Source organism: Amblyomma maculatum, chromosome 10 (genome assembly GCF_055883805.1).
Source record: "Amblyomma maculatum isolate TAMU_Amacu chromosome 10, ASM5588380v1, whole genome shotgun sequence".
In the NCBI taxonomy this organism is placed as follows: Eukaryota; Metazoa; Arthropoda; class Arachnida; order Ixodida; family Ixodidae; genus Amblyomma; species Amblyomma maculatum.
The window spans coordinates 140,842,952-140,858,918 of NC_139353.1; the positions used below are offsets into that span (position 1 = coordinate 140,842,952).

At 45.9% G+C, this 15,967-nt stretch overlaps 1 protein-coding gene across 1 annotated transcript in view; it reads right to left on the bottom strand.

The window, feature by feature from the left end:
- The window catches only part of LOC146177573 (lipase member M-like), a 97,958-nt gene that overhangs the window by 48,356 nt on the left and 33,635 nt on the right, over nt 1-15,967 (bottom strand). The window contains exon 3 of the mRNA XM_084581593.1: nt 6,972-7,086. Coding sequence (XP_084437719.1) covers nt 6,972-7,086 — 115 coding nt within the window. The remainder of the gene's footprint in view (nt 1-6,971; nt 7,087-15,967) is intronic.

Here is a 15,967-nt window from a genome sequence, read left to right on the forward strand (position 1 = left end):
TGCTGTGCTCTGACCACAGATCGAATAAATCTCCCTTAAGGCATCATCAGAAACGTTGAAGCTGAAACCATAGACGTCCGGTGACATGGTGGAGGCGTTACAGTTATCGTGCTGCGCCCTGTGTCAAAGTGTTTGTTCTATCGTGGTGATCTCCGTTAGAAAATCTGATGCCTTACCAGGTGGATTGCGCACAAGCCCAGCAAATAGTTTTTGTTTCACCCCGCGCATTAGATGGCGCACTTTCGTCTCCTCCGGCATATTTGGATCAGCACGCCTAAAAAGGCGGATCATGTCCTCATAATACATTCCAATACTTTCGTTAAGAGCTTGGCAGCGAAATTGCAGCGCCGACTCCGCATGCTCTCTTCGGTATTTGGCGGTGTAGGTCGCAAACAGCTGGAGACGGAAGAGGTCCCATGATGGCAATGTCGTTTAGTGGTTCACGAACCACGTCCGCGCTGAATACTCGAGAGCGAAGTACAGATTATGAAGCTTCTTTCGCTCATCCCAGCAGTTGTAATTGGCGACCCGTACGAATTGGTCCAGCCAGTCTTCAGCGTTCTCATAAAGCTCGCCATGGAAGGACGGTGGCATTCGAGACTGCAGGGCGACGAACTGGGGTTAACACTCTTCATTAGACGCAATGTTCGTGCAGGATCTATGCAAGTTGACCACAGGCGTGCAGGAAAGAGCACCGAACTCTGGCGACTGGCCTCGAAGGCGGCGGCTGCAACTGCGATGGACCGGTGTCAAATCCATGGTGGCTCTCGGTTGCCTTTGAGGGGTGAAACTCAGCAAAAAGGGAAATCGTACCCGGCTGCTCCACCAGAAAATGAAACGAGTACAAGGCAGCGAACACTGAACGGAACCGTTTCACACACTACACTCAGTTTCGTCTTCTTCTTTCTCGGTTCCAGAGCCACGTGGCAGTTCATTTTAAGTTCAAGGAGGTGTGCATAAGGGTTTATCCTTATTTCGCCAACATGATAGTGGCTTCGAGTTTATATGCGAGCTACCCGAAGGTAATACATAGCAGTTTTTAAATCTTAGTATTGAGTTCTGTGAGGATCGCGTTCGTTGGTGATATTGCCGCGTGGAAAACGAAAGAGGCTTCTGCAGTACGAATCTGCCCATTCGAAGGTAATAAAAAAGGGGAATAGGAACACTTAGCCTAGAAACCGCACTCAGGAAGTCATGCCCTCACAAGATGCATGGAAGCTTTGATAAACAATTATCAAGGCTGTTTTCAGCCGGGTTCTATTATTCGCTTGTGACTGACGATGGTCGCCAAAAGCCTTCTGCAGAAAATGAAAATGAAGACATTGAGGGCGGTGGAACACGTTCCTCGAAAAGAGGCAAAGAGACCTGTGGTGCTGTCCTACATTCACAAGGTGGCCGACAATTTAAATAAGGTTGCGAGCAGGCATGCTACACCGCTTGTCTTTTCCGCGCCTAATAAACTAGGAAAGCTTTGCTCACTATCTGAAAATGGAAAGAAAGAACGCTACGGCATTAAGCATGTGCTACCTGTTATGAAGTGTGCCGAAGGGGTGGTGTATGTAATCTCGCTGTCCTGTTGCCGCTCTTAAGTTGGACAAGCTGGGCGCTGTTTTAATGGGCGAGTCAGGGAGCATGAAAAAAACGTTGAACAAAGTAAAAAGGAGCAAATTACCCAAACGTGCCAGTCACGCCCTTGTGAGCCATGGTTTTCCGGAGCGTGGATGCTGTCAAGAAATGAAGACACAAAAGCTAGGAAAATAAATGAGGCATTTTTATAGATAAGAAAGCAAGCTTGTGTGTCAGCGATACATCGATATCTCTGTACTACGCCGTTAAGAACTACTTCGCCCACGCGGTATCATATCAACCTTAAATCACGATGATGTTCGTTGTGCGTACGACTACTATATATTTCCGTGTTTTTCCTTCAATAAGGCAGTTGTGAGTGACGCTCTTCCCGTTGCCTTTCTTGTGTCCGTGTCTGTTTTCGCGCATTGAACTTACTATAAACTATCACCACCTATCCCAAGAAGACGTTCTTTCAAGAAGAGATTCAAACTTACCGCATATGTAACTCCAAACACATGTTGTTAATTTTAAGTGCAGGTGGGTCCATCGAGAGGTGAGAGAGACAGTTAACCTTAGCTTTCTTCGAAAACTAAACCAAGCAAAATGAATCGCGGAATGAAAGGGCGGTGTTAAGGCAGTGCCATTTCGTTAATGAATCTGACTAGTCCGTAGGGTTTATACTATTGTCTGTCTTCACTTCCTTCCCTTTCTCCATCTTCCACCGGTTTTTTAAAGCGGTTCAAATTTCACTTCAAGCTTTTAAGACGAAAGCCTTTCGAGGCTACCCCGCCGGGGTGGCGCAGGGGTTACGGCGCTCGATTACTGTTCCCAAGGACGCGGGATCGAATCCCGGCCTCGGCGGTTGTTTTCAATGGAGGCGAAAAGCAAGGTGCCCGTGTGCTGTGCGATGTCAGTGCACGTTAAAGAACCCCAGGTGGTCGAAATTTCCGGAGTCCTCCACTACGGCGTCTCTCATAGACTGAGTGGCTGTGGGACGTTAAACCCCACAAACAAACAACACCCTTTCAAGGTTCATTGTTGTGCACAGTAAGCGTCCGGTCCCGAAAACTGTCCATCATATCTAGCACAGGAACTGAAAACGTTAGAAGAAAAATAATGATTTTAACACATACAGCAGAAAAATTATCCTAGAATTTAAGTTTCACGCCTGTACATAATTACTTAATAATTAGGGCCAACAGGTGATATTTGCGACGAAATAGTGCGGATGTAACTATACCCACGCAGACGTGCAAACAGCGTGAATGTCAGAAAAGCACAGAAACGTAAACTAGGGTCCACGGCTGGCAGTTGTGGTGAAATTTTGGTGAAACAAATCGATAAACTTTGCTATGACATCGCATGAGCCAGGCGTCGTTGAAGCACTGTGACAATATCACATAATAAGCGGAAAATGGCCGTATTTGTATCAAAGTACACTAAGAACGCGGAATTGGGCGTAATAATACTTATCATCACAGGATTATCTACACTTAAGGTCCAAAAACGAATAAACGTAGAATATGACGTCCCATCCGGCGGAAAACGTGCAGGTAATGCGAGACTTCACAAAATGAATAAAGATAGCCGCATTTCGCCGTGTTAGAAAAAAATGCTCACAAAAAGAACAAAAAATGAGCACAAATAAAAACAAAGCAAACAGGAAGGAAGCAAGTGAGTGCAAAAGGAACAAATTAGGTCAAAGACGGCATATGAGTGGAAAGGGTCCCATATTGGCTTTCGCCTTACTGTATTTGCGAGGTAGCTAAGCGCCGACAACAAATTTTTTTCTTATGCCGTGCACATACGTCGAGAATTTCTAATTATTACATCCGCCATCTTTTCTAAGCACGGCGAGTTTCTTCTGTGCGGTCTGGTGAGGTAGCTTTGGCAGAACGGCAGCCATTATTTACGTGGTGTCACACGAATGAAAGACGAATAATAAAAAAAATAATATATTCGGCCTTCTTAACTTGATAGCCAGCAGTCAAGATGAAATTTCGAAGTTCATGGCCATCACCATCAAAGACGAGCTGCCGTTGTTCAAGAAAACCTGCTTTCGTGACTCGCTGTTTCAAAACAAAAAATAACATTTGATACTTCTTGACAGGAATTTCCTGCTATATGGTTTGACAAAATGGCGGTGCTTCAGTGCAAAACAGACTCTGTTCACACTCTTTACAGCGTACAAGGCGTTTAAATTGTTGCCGTAGTTATATCCCACGCCAAGATGCCATCTTAGCAACATGGACTACGCCATAGCGAACAATCATATTTTCATAAGCGCAATTTTCCGGCTCCCTGTTTTATTCTATAACACTGAATAAGAAATTTGGTCAATATAAAGGGAATTCATGGTTGAAGGCCTATAATTGTGTGTTGTGTAGGGTGCCCCATGCCAAGAATAAAATTATTATAAATTTGCTCAACTAATTGTCCCTTTATTTCATTTTTTGGCCGAATTATCTCCGCATTATTAGCAACGCATCTAGAGCAGACGTGCCCAATTAAAACTTTTGAAATCGAATTTTAAACTAATAAATACAGTATATCTTTTCTTCTTGGATATTGTACTGGTGATGGGTGTAGCGTAACTCCTTAGATTTGGAGTTACTTGCAACTATGATAAAATCGGAAGTAGGTTCCCGTACAATCTAAAGTAAATCACCCAACAGCATAAGCATAGCGTCTTTACACCATCCTTTTCATTAAAACTTCCTGCTGGGGGAGTAGGTAGTTAACCCTGAGGTAAGAGTTCTTTAGCGTGAACAAAGACAAGGACAAGAAAGGCGAGACGTACACACACAAGCGTTAACTATCAACTAAGTTTATTTGCTGAAGGCAGCATCATATATAGTCCTAAGGGTGGGAGATAATGACTCGAGAACTAATAACAATGAAAAAAAAAAATCACAAGGTAAAATGCAGGAAATCGAGACCCATGCGCGGGTGTGCGTGTGTCACGCTTGAAAAGACGCTTTTGCCAGAGTCAACAGGTAGTGGCGCTGAAAAAGCCAATCTCAGCCGCGAACAGAGATAACGAAGGCTCGCTGATACATTCGTTCCCAAGTTTCTTAATGTGATAGGCTTCTAGGCTAATCCGTGCCGTCCTGTCTTTACTTTTGCCAGGAAACTTCGTCTCCCCAAACCGGGCCTCTATTCTAGCCCCGAAGTTCTTGATGACGCCTTCCGTTTATGATTTATTTTCTGTCGCTCTTCAGTTGCTTTTCTTGCCTTGTGGTTGAAATGCCCTTCAGGAAATGGCACAAATGCAGCGCAGTTGTGCCTTTGAGAAAAAATTCCCAACTTCAGGGCAAGGAAGGTGCCCGAATTGTCGCGGATTCCACGCAAAGTGAGCTTTCATCAAGGTTATTCCAGCTTTCAAGAAAACGAGAGTGAAACGTATGAAAACTCCACTGGTCAAAGGCGAATTCTTGAGCGTTACTGCTGCTGTTCCGGTAGTGAGCGCACTGTCATTGCTTTTTTCACAGGGTCTCTGCTAACGTGAATTTGTCAAGGGATTTGATAAAATCATGACACTATTTAAGTCAACCCGATTATGTTACTGTCATGTGACTACTTCATTCATCCTCGTCGCAAGCCTTACATGACATGATGACAGCATAAAATATTTTGCATTTTGCAAGTCAACCGTCTCAAGTGAATGGGTGACCAGTTATTGCAAGTCATCCTGGTTTTGGGGCCTTGTAACATTATTGCAGAGTATAACAATTTTAGCAAGTCATCTTGGTTACGTTACTTTGTAATGTGATCTGACAATGTTATCACCTTTTTTGCAAGTTATCATAGTCGTGTCACTCAAGTGACTTGATGCTATTATAAACTTTCTGAAAACTCCTTGCCCATGTGACTTACAAGTGATTTGATGATGTTATCACCCTTTTCATGTACGGCATTCAAGTCTTATTTTCTGAACTCACCTATGTCGAATGAATGTCATGGTAATATTGACCTTATCACTCTTTGCTATTCATCATCATAATAAAGGCATTTGATCAGTGACGCCATCATTTAAGCCTTCCGGCATACGGATCCGATATATTCTATCCCTCATCCATGCCATATTACTGTCATTGCACTAATGACGTCGTACTGCTGCTGTAATATTTGCCATGCCACATTAACAACGAATTACCAATGTAGTCAATTAATCCTTAACACCCACTACGCCAGTAGTTTTGAAACATACTACCATTACGCTAACGATATCACCTTTTATTTCCAGCTCATGTTTGTATGAGGCTATGGATAGAAAATGAGTAGGATTGAGAAATAAATCGAGTAAATGTCATTCTAGTGTTCATCAAGAAGAAATGAGCAGGGAATATAATGCGAAGAAATGATAATCGATGGTCAAAAAGGGTAACTAATTTGATACCAATGGAAAAAACCTGGCAGGGGGTGGTAGAATGTCAGGTGTGCAGATGACGTTAAGAAAATTTCAGGTGTCAGTAGATGCAGCTAGCATGGTTTGGGTTGATTAGAGCGGTATGGAAGAGAGCTACGACCTACAGTGGGCCTAGTCCAGTTGGTAATGATGATGATGACAATGGGATAAGTTGGGCATACCATCATTTGTCCTTTACGACATACTACGCACTTCAATAAATCTGTTTTTCCACAATCAACTTCTCTTCCTCCTGAATCTTTCCAATCTCGCGGCTTGTCGCGGCTGGCGTGGGCACATAAACGGATAACTTTTGCGGTAAGGCCCTGCAAAGGACTTACGGTCTCAAGTTTCGCGGCTCATGAGCTATATAGGGCATCATCTTAATAAATTCGGAAACTGTAATATGTGATCGGCCCTGCGCCCTCTTCACATGATCGAATGACAACCTTCACACCAACGCTAGAATGCACTTTTATTGCGAAAGCAATATTACTTTCCCTTTCAAGCCTTTGCGGTGCGATGGCGGTGCACATAAAATGACCTTTCGCATGACCTCTGTGTGACGTCACGCCTCAAAGTTGGGTGACCAACTCGTGCCGTCCGTGAGAGACAGCGTTGCGCATGAATGGCGGCCTAACTCCCGCTCTATCCGCCAGGAGCGCCGTTATGACGGTGTTATGACGTCACGCCTCAACGCTGGGCGACCAACTCACGCCGTTCGTGAGAGACGACGGTGCGCATGAACGGCGGCCTAACTCCCGCTCTCTCCGCCAGGAGCGCCACAGGTGTTGTGACGTTATACAGCTGTATGACAGTAGCATTGATAATTGCGGTGCATTTAGTGGATAATAATGATGAGAGCAAACGTAATGCACAGTATGCAGCCCCAAAACTCCTGCTTTCGCATTTATGCAGTATAGATTCCACAGTGCTCTCAATTTTTTTAATGCACGTGTATTAAGTATAGTAGATTAAGTAACGTAATTCTTGCCTCCATTGCCAGTACTTGGGGTCGCTCTGCGAGAGACTGGTGTGGTTTGAGTATTTCCTCACTTCTCTTGAGTTCATGGCCCATACATCGAAGCCGTGGTCTGCGAGGAGAAAGCCTGCGAAGATGAGACGGTTCCAAAGCGTGCGTTTGTAAATACACTTGCCAGGTACTTTGCTAGAGGTACCATTCTAGCTTGTAAACGTTTGATGAAAACTATACAAAAACAAATGCCTCAATGTGGATAAGCCTTTGTGGTACTGACTAGTAGTCAATCCGTTTTGCAGACAATGGAAGCTGCTGCCGTAGTTTGTGATTCAAGACAGAGCTGGAGATTGACTCATATAGGGATGCGTGGTCTTGTGCTCAAAGTTCGTATCCCCTGTAATTATGCTGATGTATGAAAGTTGAGAACATAGTCATTCCAGAAGTTTGAGTTATTTAACACCTCCATTTCCGCTTCGTAAAAGTCATCAGTCTTGAAAGGATTTCATATAGCAGTTGATATAGCGCACTTTACTCAAAAGCATATATATAAGATGTCAAACCAAACCAAAATGGCTGGCTAGTTCGAAAATGTTTTCGCTCAGAGATTGTGACCAAGCAGAAACAGAAGGCAATGATCCCTGACATGTAAATATCGCCATTACGTGCAAGCAATTCATGCTCTTTCCAGTCGCTGCATTTACCTTGAATTATTTATATTACCACGTGGCGGAGGCAGTTAAGAGTTATCTGGCGAGCAGTCTGAGTTGTCGCTAGAATGAACTCTTCATTGGTTAAATCATGGCGGGGGACCTGAGGTTGGCTACAATAGTACCAAAGTCTGTGGTCGCAGAAGAACAATCGTCACAGCTCTTGGTTACCCGGAATTTAAAGTCTATAATGAACATCCAGAATATTACTCTTAATCACCATCATTACTATCATTATCATTATCCGCAGCAGCAGCAGCAGCGTCCGGAGTGTACATACTGCACGGCGAAGGCCTCTCCCACATTCCTCCAAGGAACCCTATCCAGTGTTGGTTGTATCCACTTGGCCCCTGCGAACTTCTTAACTCCTTCCTACCTAACTTTTGCCGCCCCTGCTACGGTTTCCTTCACTTGGAAAACAATTTGTTGCCGTAAGTGTCCCTAGGGTATTCTCTCTTTACACTACATGACAAAAAAGCTACAAAATCCAAGGTAAGGCCGCGAATGCATAAAAGCGCAAACAATCGAAAAATACATAGTAGCATCTGCAGTTGCATAAGGGCCGCGCTTTTCTGGACAAGAATAAAAGTTACAAACATTTGATAAAATCAGAGAGGTCAGTTAATGCCCGGAAACATGCAATTGTGTTCCTGAACCATTTACATTTTTATGTTTGATCACTAAATGGAGACCGACAACTTAACCAAAACACCCCGTTGTTTCAAATAATGTTGTGCGTAGCGGCTTAAGCTAAAAGACACGTTTGCGTTTTTAAATATAAGAGCTCCTAAGTTGGCATTTTTGTTCCACGTGAAGCCTCAAGCATGTCGTATACGCTCGAATAAATGATCAGTCCTAATTTTCTTTGTCCAGCACAGAATCACGATGCGCGCAAGTGATGTGTTTCTGGACGTTAACCATGGTTGCTAATGTAACCCGTATTATTTTGTCCCGTCCTGTCCCATCTCACACAGGCGCTACGGTTATCAGCCAACTGCGCCGTAGTCATTACTAGGGGCCTAATCACATGAGTAAAACAAAATATAGGCTGTGAACCACTGCATGCAACCCGAAGAGTATCTCCACAATCTGCATTATAGGCAGCAATGTTCACGCTCCCTGTAATTGTGCTTAGCGGTAATGTAAATTTCCGTGGTGTCTGTTGGCGCGTTCCCACTACCACTTCTGAGGATGGCTGTAAGACAATCTGATGGACAGCACAAGGATTTAAGTTGGTAAACGCACCGGAAAAAGAGGGACCACAAAGGCGTTCGCGGCTTCTCTGTTTCCCAGTCAAACTCCGTGATGAAATATTGCGGAAATTTTACGCAGGAAGTAGCACGAAGCTGCACTTATTGTCATCTGCTGGGTACAACAAAAATGCTGGAAACTGACCCTGCGTGAGACATCTCTGCTTCGATTAATCGATCCCATGATGACGGTATTCGTCTCGAAACCAAAGCCTGAACTCATATTTATATAGAGTCCCGCAACTAGCCCATACGCAGGATTTGGAAATAAATTTATTGTGTTGCTTTAGAGCTCGCTCAAGTGCACGCTGCGTAATAGGTAATTTTTAGGCTTCGCAACTGCTATGCATCCGACGATCTAAGTGGTGTCAAATCTACGCAGATATTTACGACGCAGAAATAAGGAAACATTCCTCTGTCCCATTAGTTTTGCCAAGGGATATTTGGCCCACCGGCAAATTATCCCAAAAAGGATAATAACAATAATGATAAAAATGTGAGAAGGGTTCAACCCTGCTAAATCGAATGTGGAGCGTACTTCTTCTCCATCTGATGATGATGATCATGATGCTGGTGCTGATGCGGCCATTCCCCTTTGTATCGGGGGATCACAAAGTTCTGGATCAGGCCAGGAGAAACGGGTAGAAAAGTGAGGAGTGAGAGAAAATTCTATGCTAAATGTTTAGTCACATAGTCCGAAGAAGTAAGAAAGAGAGAGAAAGAAGAAATTTAACAGGCTTCTCTGTTGCGCCACCAGTCCTCGAGGCGGCGCTTTGTCGTCTCCACTGCCCTCATGATTACCCTAGTCTCTTCGGGTGGTGACGTCGACTGTAGACCGAGTAGACCGAGGAGGCGCTGTCAAAAGCGCCTCCGTTGGCGTTGTCGCTGTTGTAGTGGGGGCGGGTCGCAGCTCTGGGCACTCGATCACTACATGTTGGATGGTCTCGTCGGCATCTACGTCTTCGCCTTCTGTTTCTACTTGTTCTTCTTCGTCTTCTTCTTTGTCGTCTTTTCTTCTTCTTCTCGTAACTACGACCCCTCACGACGTAGCTTCGGCCACCCGAGGTCTCGCTTTGGCTGTCGTATTGTTGCTTTCGCAACAATATCAATAATATTGTCACGCGCCTTCGTAGAACGTCGACGGAAGATGAAGAAGAACGGTCGGGTAGATCGGTCAAGAAGAAAGAAGAGCAAGGGCAGAGGGACGTTTGTACGCATCGCCTCTGTAGCCAGTGTTGAAGCCTGTCCTTCAGTTTCCATGGCCGATATGATACGAGAGATTGTACGCGAGGAATTGTCAAGATCTAGGGACGCCATCTGTAGTGAAGAATATGTGCGGCAGAGTTGTGCACCGCAGGCAAATGTTGCCGCCCTGTCCACTCCGTGGGCTCAACCTAGCCGCGCTTCGCATATGGACGATCTGCGCAGCTGTACTCAACGTTATGACCACCAGCCGATGGAAAAAAGGCCCGCCTACTCTGAAAATGTGGTTCGTCAGCAGCGAGAGCCTCGCTACAACCAACGTCGCGACTCTGTTAGTGAGAACTCTTATGCTGATCGCTGGCGTCCTCAACCTGTGTGCTACAGGTGTGGCATTGCGGGGCATATCGCTAGATACTGCCGCCGCCGTTTTCCAACTGTCCAAGATTACCGACCACACGCGAACATTCACGGACGGCTGCACAACGAACAACAACGATCTCCGACTATGCCTACTGGGGACGCACACCATTCGACATATTTGCGGAATTCATCTACTGCGTCTGATCGTAGTGTGACGCCGCCACCCCAGCGCCCGCGCAGGTCACCTTCCCCTCGACGTCGTTCTTCCCCTCCGCCTCAGGGAAACTAGGCGGCACGGCCGATGGAGGTGAGGCCGCCGGTGAGTCGATGACGTCCATACCTCTGCCCGTGTTTATGTTTAAGAACAAATTGGAACTGTTTGTTGATGGTGTGAAAACAATGGCTTTTGTGGACACTGGTGCTACAGTATCTGTTATGAGTTTGAGTTTTAAGAACCGTTTAGATAGAAAAGTAATGTTCAGTGGTAACCGTGCAGTGTTATTCCGTGGTGTCGGTGGTGAACCTTTAGTTCCTCTTGGTGTGTGTGCTTCGGATGTCGTTATTGGCGGCCTCAAGTTTAGAGTAGAATTTGCAGTACTGCCTCGGTCAACGCATGATGTGATTCTTGGGATTGAGTTTCTGCAAGAGTGTGGTGCAACGTTAGACTGTGGTACGGGAGAGAGTGCTTTGAATCCTTCACTACTTTCGGTTCTTGTGGATGACTCGACACCTGAATTTGGAGCATTTGCTGCAGAAGAAGACACAATTGTGCCAGCGTTATCTGCAGCATTCGTGCGGGTTTTCTCTATTCGGAACCAGTGCGAATCGTTTGAGGCTATAGTAGAACCTGCGATATTCAACTGCTCTAAGAAGAGTATCCTTGTACCTCGTTACATCATTCCCGTGACTAGAGGCCGCACTGAGCTGTGGACAGTGAACCACTCCGAAGAGCCAACTGTGTTGCCTCGGGGCCTAAAACTCGCCCGTTTCGAGGAAGGCATATCCGGTTCCGTCGCGGCGTTAAAGAGCTCTGTCACTGAGCAGCAGGTGCGACCAGGCATGGAGACCCAAGTTACGGCTATGATTAGTAAGTGTCTTTCTACAACTGAGCGTCGTATTCTAGTGGAACTACTACCGAAACACGTGACAGTGTTCAACTTTGCCAAGGATGACTCAATGCCACTGCCTACCAGTCGTATTCATCACACGATCAACACTGGGTCCGCACCTCCAATACGTCAGAAGCCCTATCGAGTCTCAGCAACTGAACGTAAGGTAATAGATGAGCAAGTTCAGGACATGCTAAAGCGCGGCATTATTCGAGAGTCCTATAGTCCTTGGGCAGCTCCAGTTGTCCTTGTTAAAAAGAAAGATGGCACATGGAGGTTTTGTTTTCACTACCGCCGTTTAAATTCAGTCACGAAGAAAGATGTCTACCCGCTTCCACGTATCGACGAAGGAATTGACTGTCTGCACTCAACTTCATACTTTTCTTCTATTGACTTGAGATCCGGTTACTGGCAAATCCCCATGCACATTGCAGATAAAGAAAAAACGGCATTCGTAACACCAGACGGACTTTACGAATTTAACCTTATGCCTTTTGGATTATGTAATGCACCTGCCACATTCGAGCGGTTCATGGATACAATTCTACGTGGACTAAAGTGGCAAATTTGTTTATGTTATTTGGACGACGTTGTAACTTTTCGCAAAACATTTAGTGGGCACAACAGCCGTCTGGATATCGTACTTAATTGCATGGAACGAGCTGGTCTTGTACTGAATGCAAAGAAATGTTATTTTCCGATCGTGAAACAATTGTCCTCGGTCCCTTAGTTTACAAAGAAGGTGTTCGACCAGATCCCAAGAAAACTGAAGCCGTCAAAAGTTTTACCCTGCCCAAATCAGTAAAAGAGCTGCAGAGCTTTTTGGGGTTATGCTCGTACTTCGACGCTTTATACCAAGGTTTGCAGACATCGCTTACCCACTTACGAGTCTACTGCATAAAAACGCAACATTCAATTGGACCAGCGAATGTGACTCAGCTTTCCGTCATCTGAAGTTTCTTTTGACCTCGGGCCCAATCCTCCGCCCCTTCTGCCCATCAGCTCCAATTGAAGTACACACTGACGCAAGTGGTATCGGTATCGGCGCTCTACTTACACAACGCCATGGACGCGATCGGCACGTTATATCGTATGCCAGGCGCTCGTTGAGTAAATGTGAAAGAAATTACACGGTTACGGAGCAAGAATGTCTGGCCGTTGTTTTCGCTGTACAGCGCTTTCGTTCCTATCTGTACGGGAATGCTTTCACGATTGTGACCGACCACCATTCCCTTTGCTGGCTCGTGAGTCTTCGTGACCCCTGTGGGCGGCTCGCTCGATGGGCTTTACGCCTACAAGAGTTTAATTTTACTGTAGTGCATAAAAGCGGCCATAAACACTCAGATGCTAATTCTCTTTTGCGTTTGCCGCTTCGAACGACTGATAACGACTCAGACAATTTCGATGAATATTTGGCTCCAATTTCACAAACCTTCCACGATCTCCGAGTTTTCCGAACCGAGCAACGCAAAGACAAAACATTAACTTCTCTGTTTGATTCCGCCAACGATCCTGAGAAGAACACATTTAGCATTTGCGAAGGATTGCTTTACAAGAAAAATTTCGCCTCTGAGGGAGCACGTATGCTTCTTGTCGTTCCGAAAAGCCTACGTATCACAGTTCTAGAAATGACGCAAGATGACTCCACGTCTGGTCACCTGGGAGTGGCCCGAACACTCCACCGCACACAGCAGCGATTTTACTGGCCGAAGATGCGTTCAACGATCAAGCGATATAGAGCCAGCTGTGTGCAATGCCAGCGCTTTAAGCTCTCGACTTCAAGCCCACATGAAAAACTGCAGCCAGTCACACCTCCAACAGCCCCATTTGAGCAAGTTCGCATTGACCTTCTTGGACCTTTCCCACGGTCCTTGAACGGAAACCGATAGATTCTTGCGTGCGTTGATTATTTAACCCGTTACTGTGAGTCAGCCGCGATACCATCCGCTACTGCGTCTCAACTATCAAATTTCTTACTTCGAGTCGTCATTCCTCGGCACGGCCACGGTGTGTAGGCACGGCCCTCCTGGAGTCATCATTGGTGACCGTGGACGCCAATTCACAGCGGACGCTGTCGAAGAACTTCTTCGCCTCAGCGCCTGCAGTTTTCGCCACTCCATGCCATATCATCCCCAAACGAACGGTGTGGTAGAACGAACTAATAGGACGCTTACCACCATGTTGGCTATGTACGTCGCTGCAGACAATAAGGACTGGGATGGCGTTCTACCGTTCATTGCTCATGCATATAACACAGCGCAACATGAGATAACAGGCTACAGTCCCCTCTACCTTCTCTATGCTCGCAAGCCTCGCTGTGCCCTCGACACCATACTGCCATTTTTCATTCAACCTTCTCTTGCTACCACACTTTGCAGAGCTGAAGAAGCCCGCCAGCTGGCCAGAGTTCGAATTTTATCTTCACAAGAACGTTCTAAGAACCGCTACGACGCCCGACACCAACAAGTTTCTTATGCTCCTGGTGACTATGTGTGGTTGTGGACACCTCTCCGTAAGCGTGGTCTTTGTCAAAAGCCGCTGTCACACTACACCGGACCGGTTGTTGTGTTAGAACGCACCAGTGACCTGAATTACGTCATAGCACGCATAACGGCAACGGTGCAGCGGTGGCGTAGCGGTAGAACATCCGCCTCGCATGCAAGAAGACCGGGGTTATAATCCCGGTGCCGCGCAATTCTCCACCGGATAAAAAAAATTCGCGTGTCGATGGAATTGCATAAACAGGTTTGGGGTGCGACCTGATGCCGGTGAACGCCTCCGGCAATGCACTCCCTCACCAGAACAGGAGTTGGCCACCCTGGTGCAGTAATTGGCCACAACCTCCTATGTTAAGCTCCATAAAACCCCGGCCCTCAGTCACCAGCGGCTGCGGAACAACAGACCACGGCGGCGGTCAGACCTGTGACGCAGCAGGGGGTGCTAAGAAAGCCTGGCTCCGCTGGACAGGCCGCCATTGGAAACTGACCCTGGCAACGTTTAATGCTAGAACCCTAGCTGGTGAAGCTAGCTTAGCAGTGCTGTTAGAGGAACTAGAGGGCATGAAATGGGATGTCATAGGGCTTAGTGAGGTTAGGAGGCCGAATGAGGCATATACTGTACTGAAGGATGGGCATGTACAATGTTATCGAGGCTTACCAGAGAGGCGACAACTGGGAGTAGGTTTCCTTGTCAATAAGTATATAGCGGGTAATGTAGATGAATTCTATAGTAATAATGAGAGGGTTGCAGGCATCGTAATTAGGCTTAATAAGTGGTATAAACTGAAGGTTGTACAGGCCTATGCACCTACATGTAGTTATGATGACCAGGCAGTTGAGAGCTTCTATGAAGATGTGGAATCGACAATGCGAAAAGTAACGACGCAGTATACTGTGCTAATGGGCGATTTCAATGCCAAGGTAGGGAAAAAACAGGCAGGAGACAAGGCAGTAGATGACTATGGCATTGGCTCTAGGAATAGCAGGGGGGAGTTACTAGTTGAGTTTGCAGAGCGCAATAACTTACGAATCATGAATACCTTCTTCAGCAAACGGAAGAACCGGAAATGGACATGGAAAAGTCCTAAAGAAGAGACTAAAAATGAAATCGACTTCATAATGTGTTCAACCCCCGCCATTATGCAAGATGTAGAGATAATCGGGAAAGTGCGATGCAGTGACTACAGGATGGTGAGGTCCCGAATTAGCCTAAATCTGAAGAAGGAACGCAACAGATTAGTGAGAAAAAAACCCATCAACAAATTAGCGGTGAGGGGGAGGGCAGAAGAGTTCAGGATCTCGCTACAGAATAGGTATTCAGCTCTAACTGAGGATGGCGACATTACCCTAGAGGCAAGGAACAATAATTTCAGAGATGTCATTACTGAGTGCGTGGTAGAAGTAGGCGGTAGGATAGTTAGAGAGGATACCGGCAAGCTGTCTAAGGAGACGAAAGATTTGATTAAGAAACGCCAGAGTATAAAAGCTTCCAATCCAACAGACCAGATCGAATTGGCCGAGATATCAAAGCTAATCAATAAGCGCAAGGTGGCCGATATAAGAAAGTATAACATGGAGAAAATTGAGCATGCTGTAAAGAACGGGGGAAGCCTTAAAGCGGTAAAGAAGAAATTGTGCATAGGCAAAAACCAGATGTATGCGATAAGGGACAAGGCGGGCAACGTCATCACTAATATGGAAGAGATAGTCAAAGTAGCCGAGGAGTTCTATACAGCTCTCTACAGTAGCAATAGTAGTCAGGACCATAATGAGATTGGCGGTAGGGAAAAACAATCAAACGTTCCACCAGTGGCGAAGGACGAGGTCAAGAAAGCACTAGAAACTATGAAAAGGGGGAAATCAGCTGGGGAGGATCAGATAACT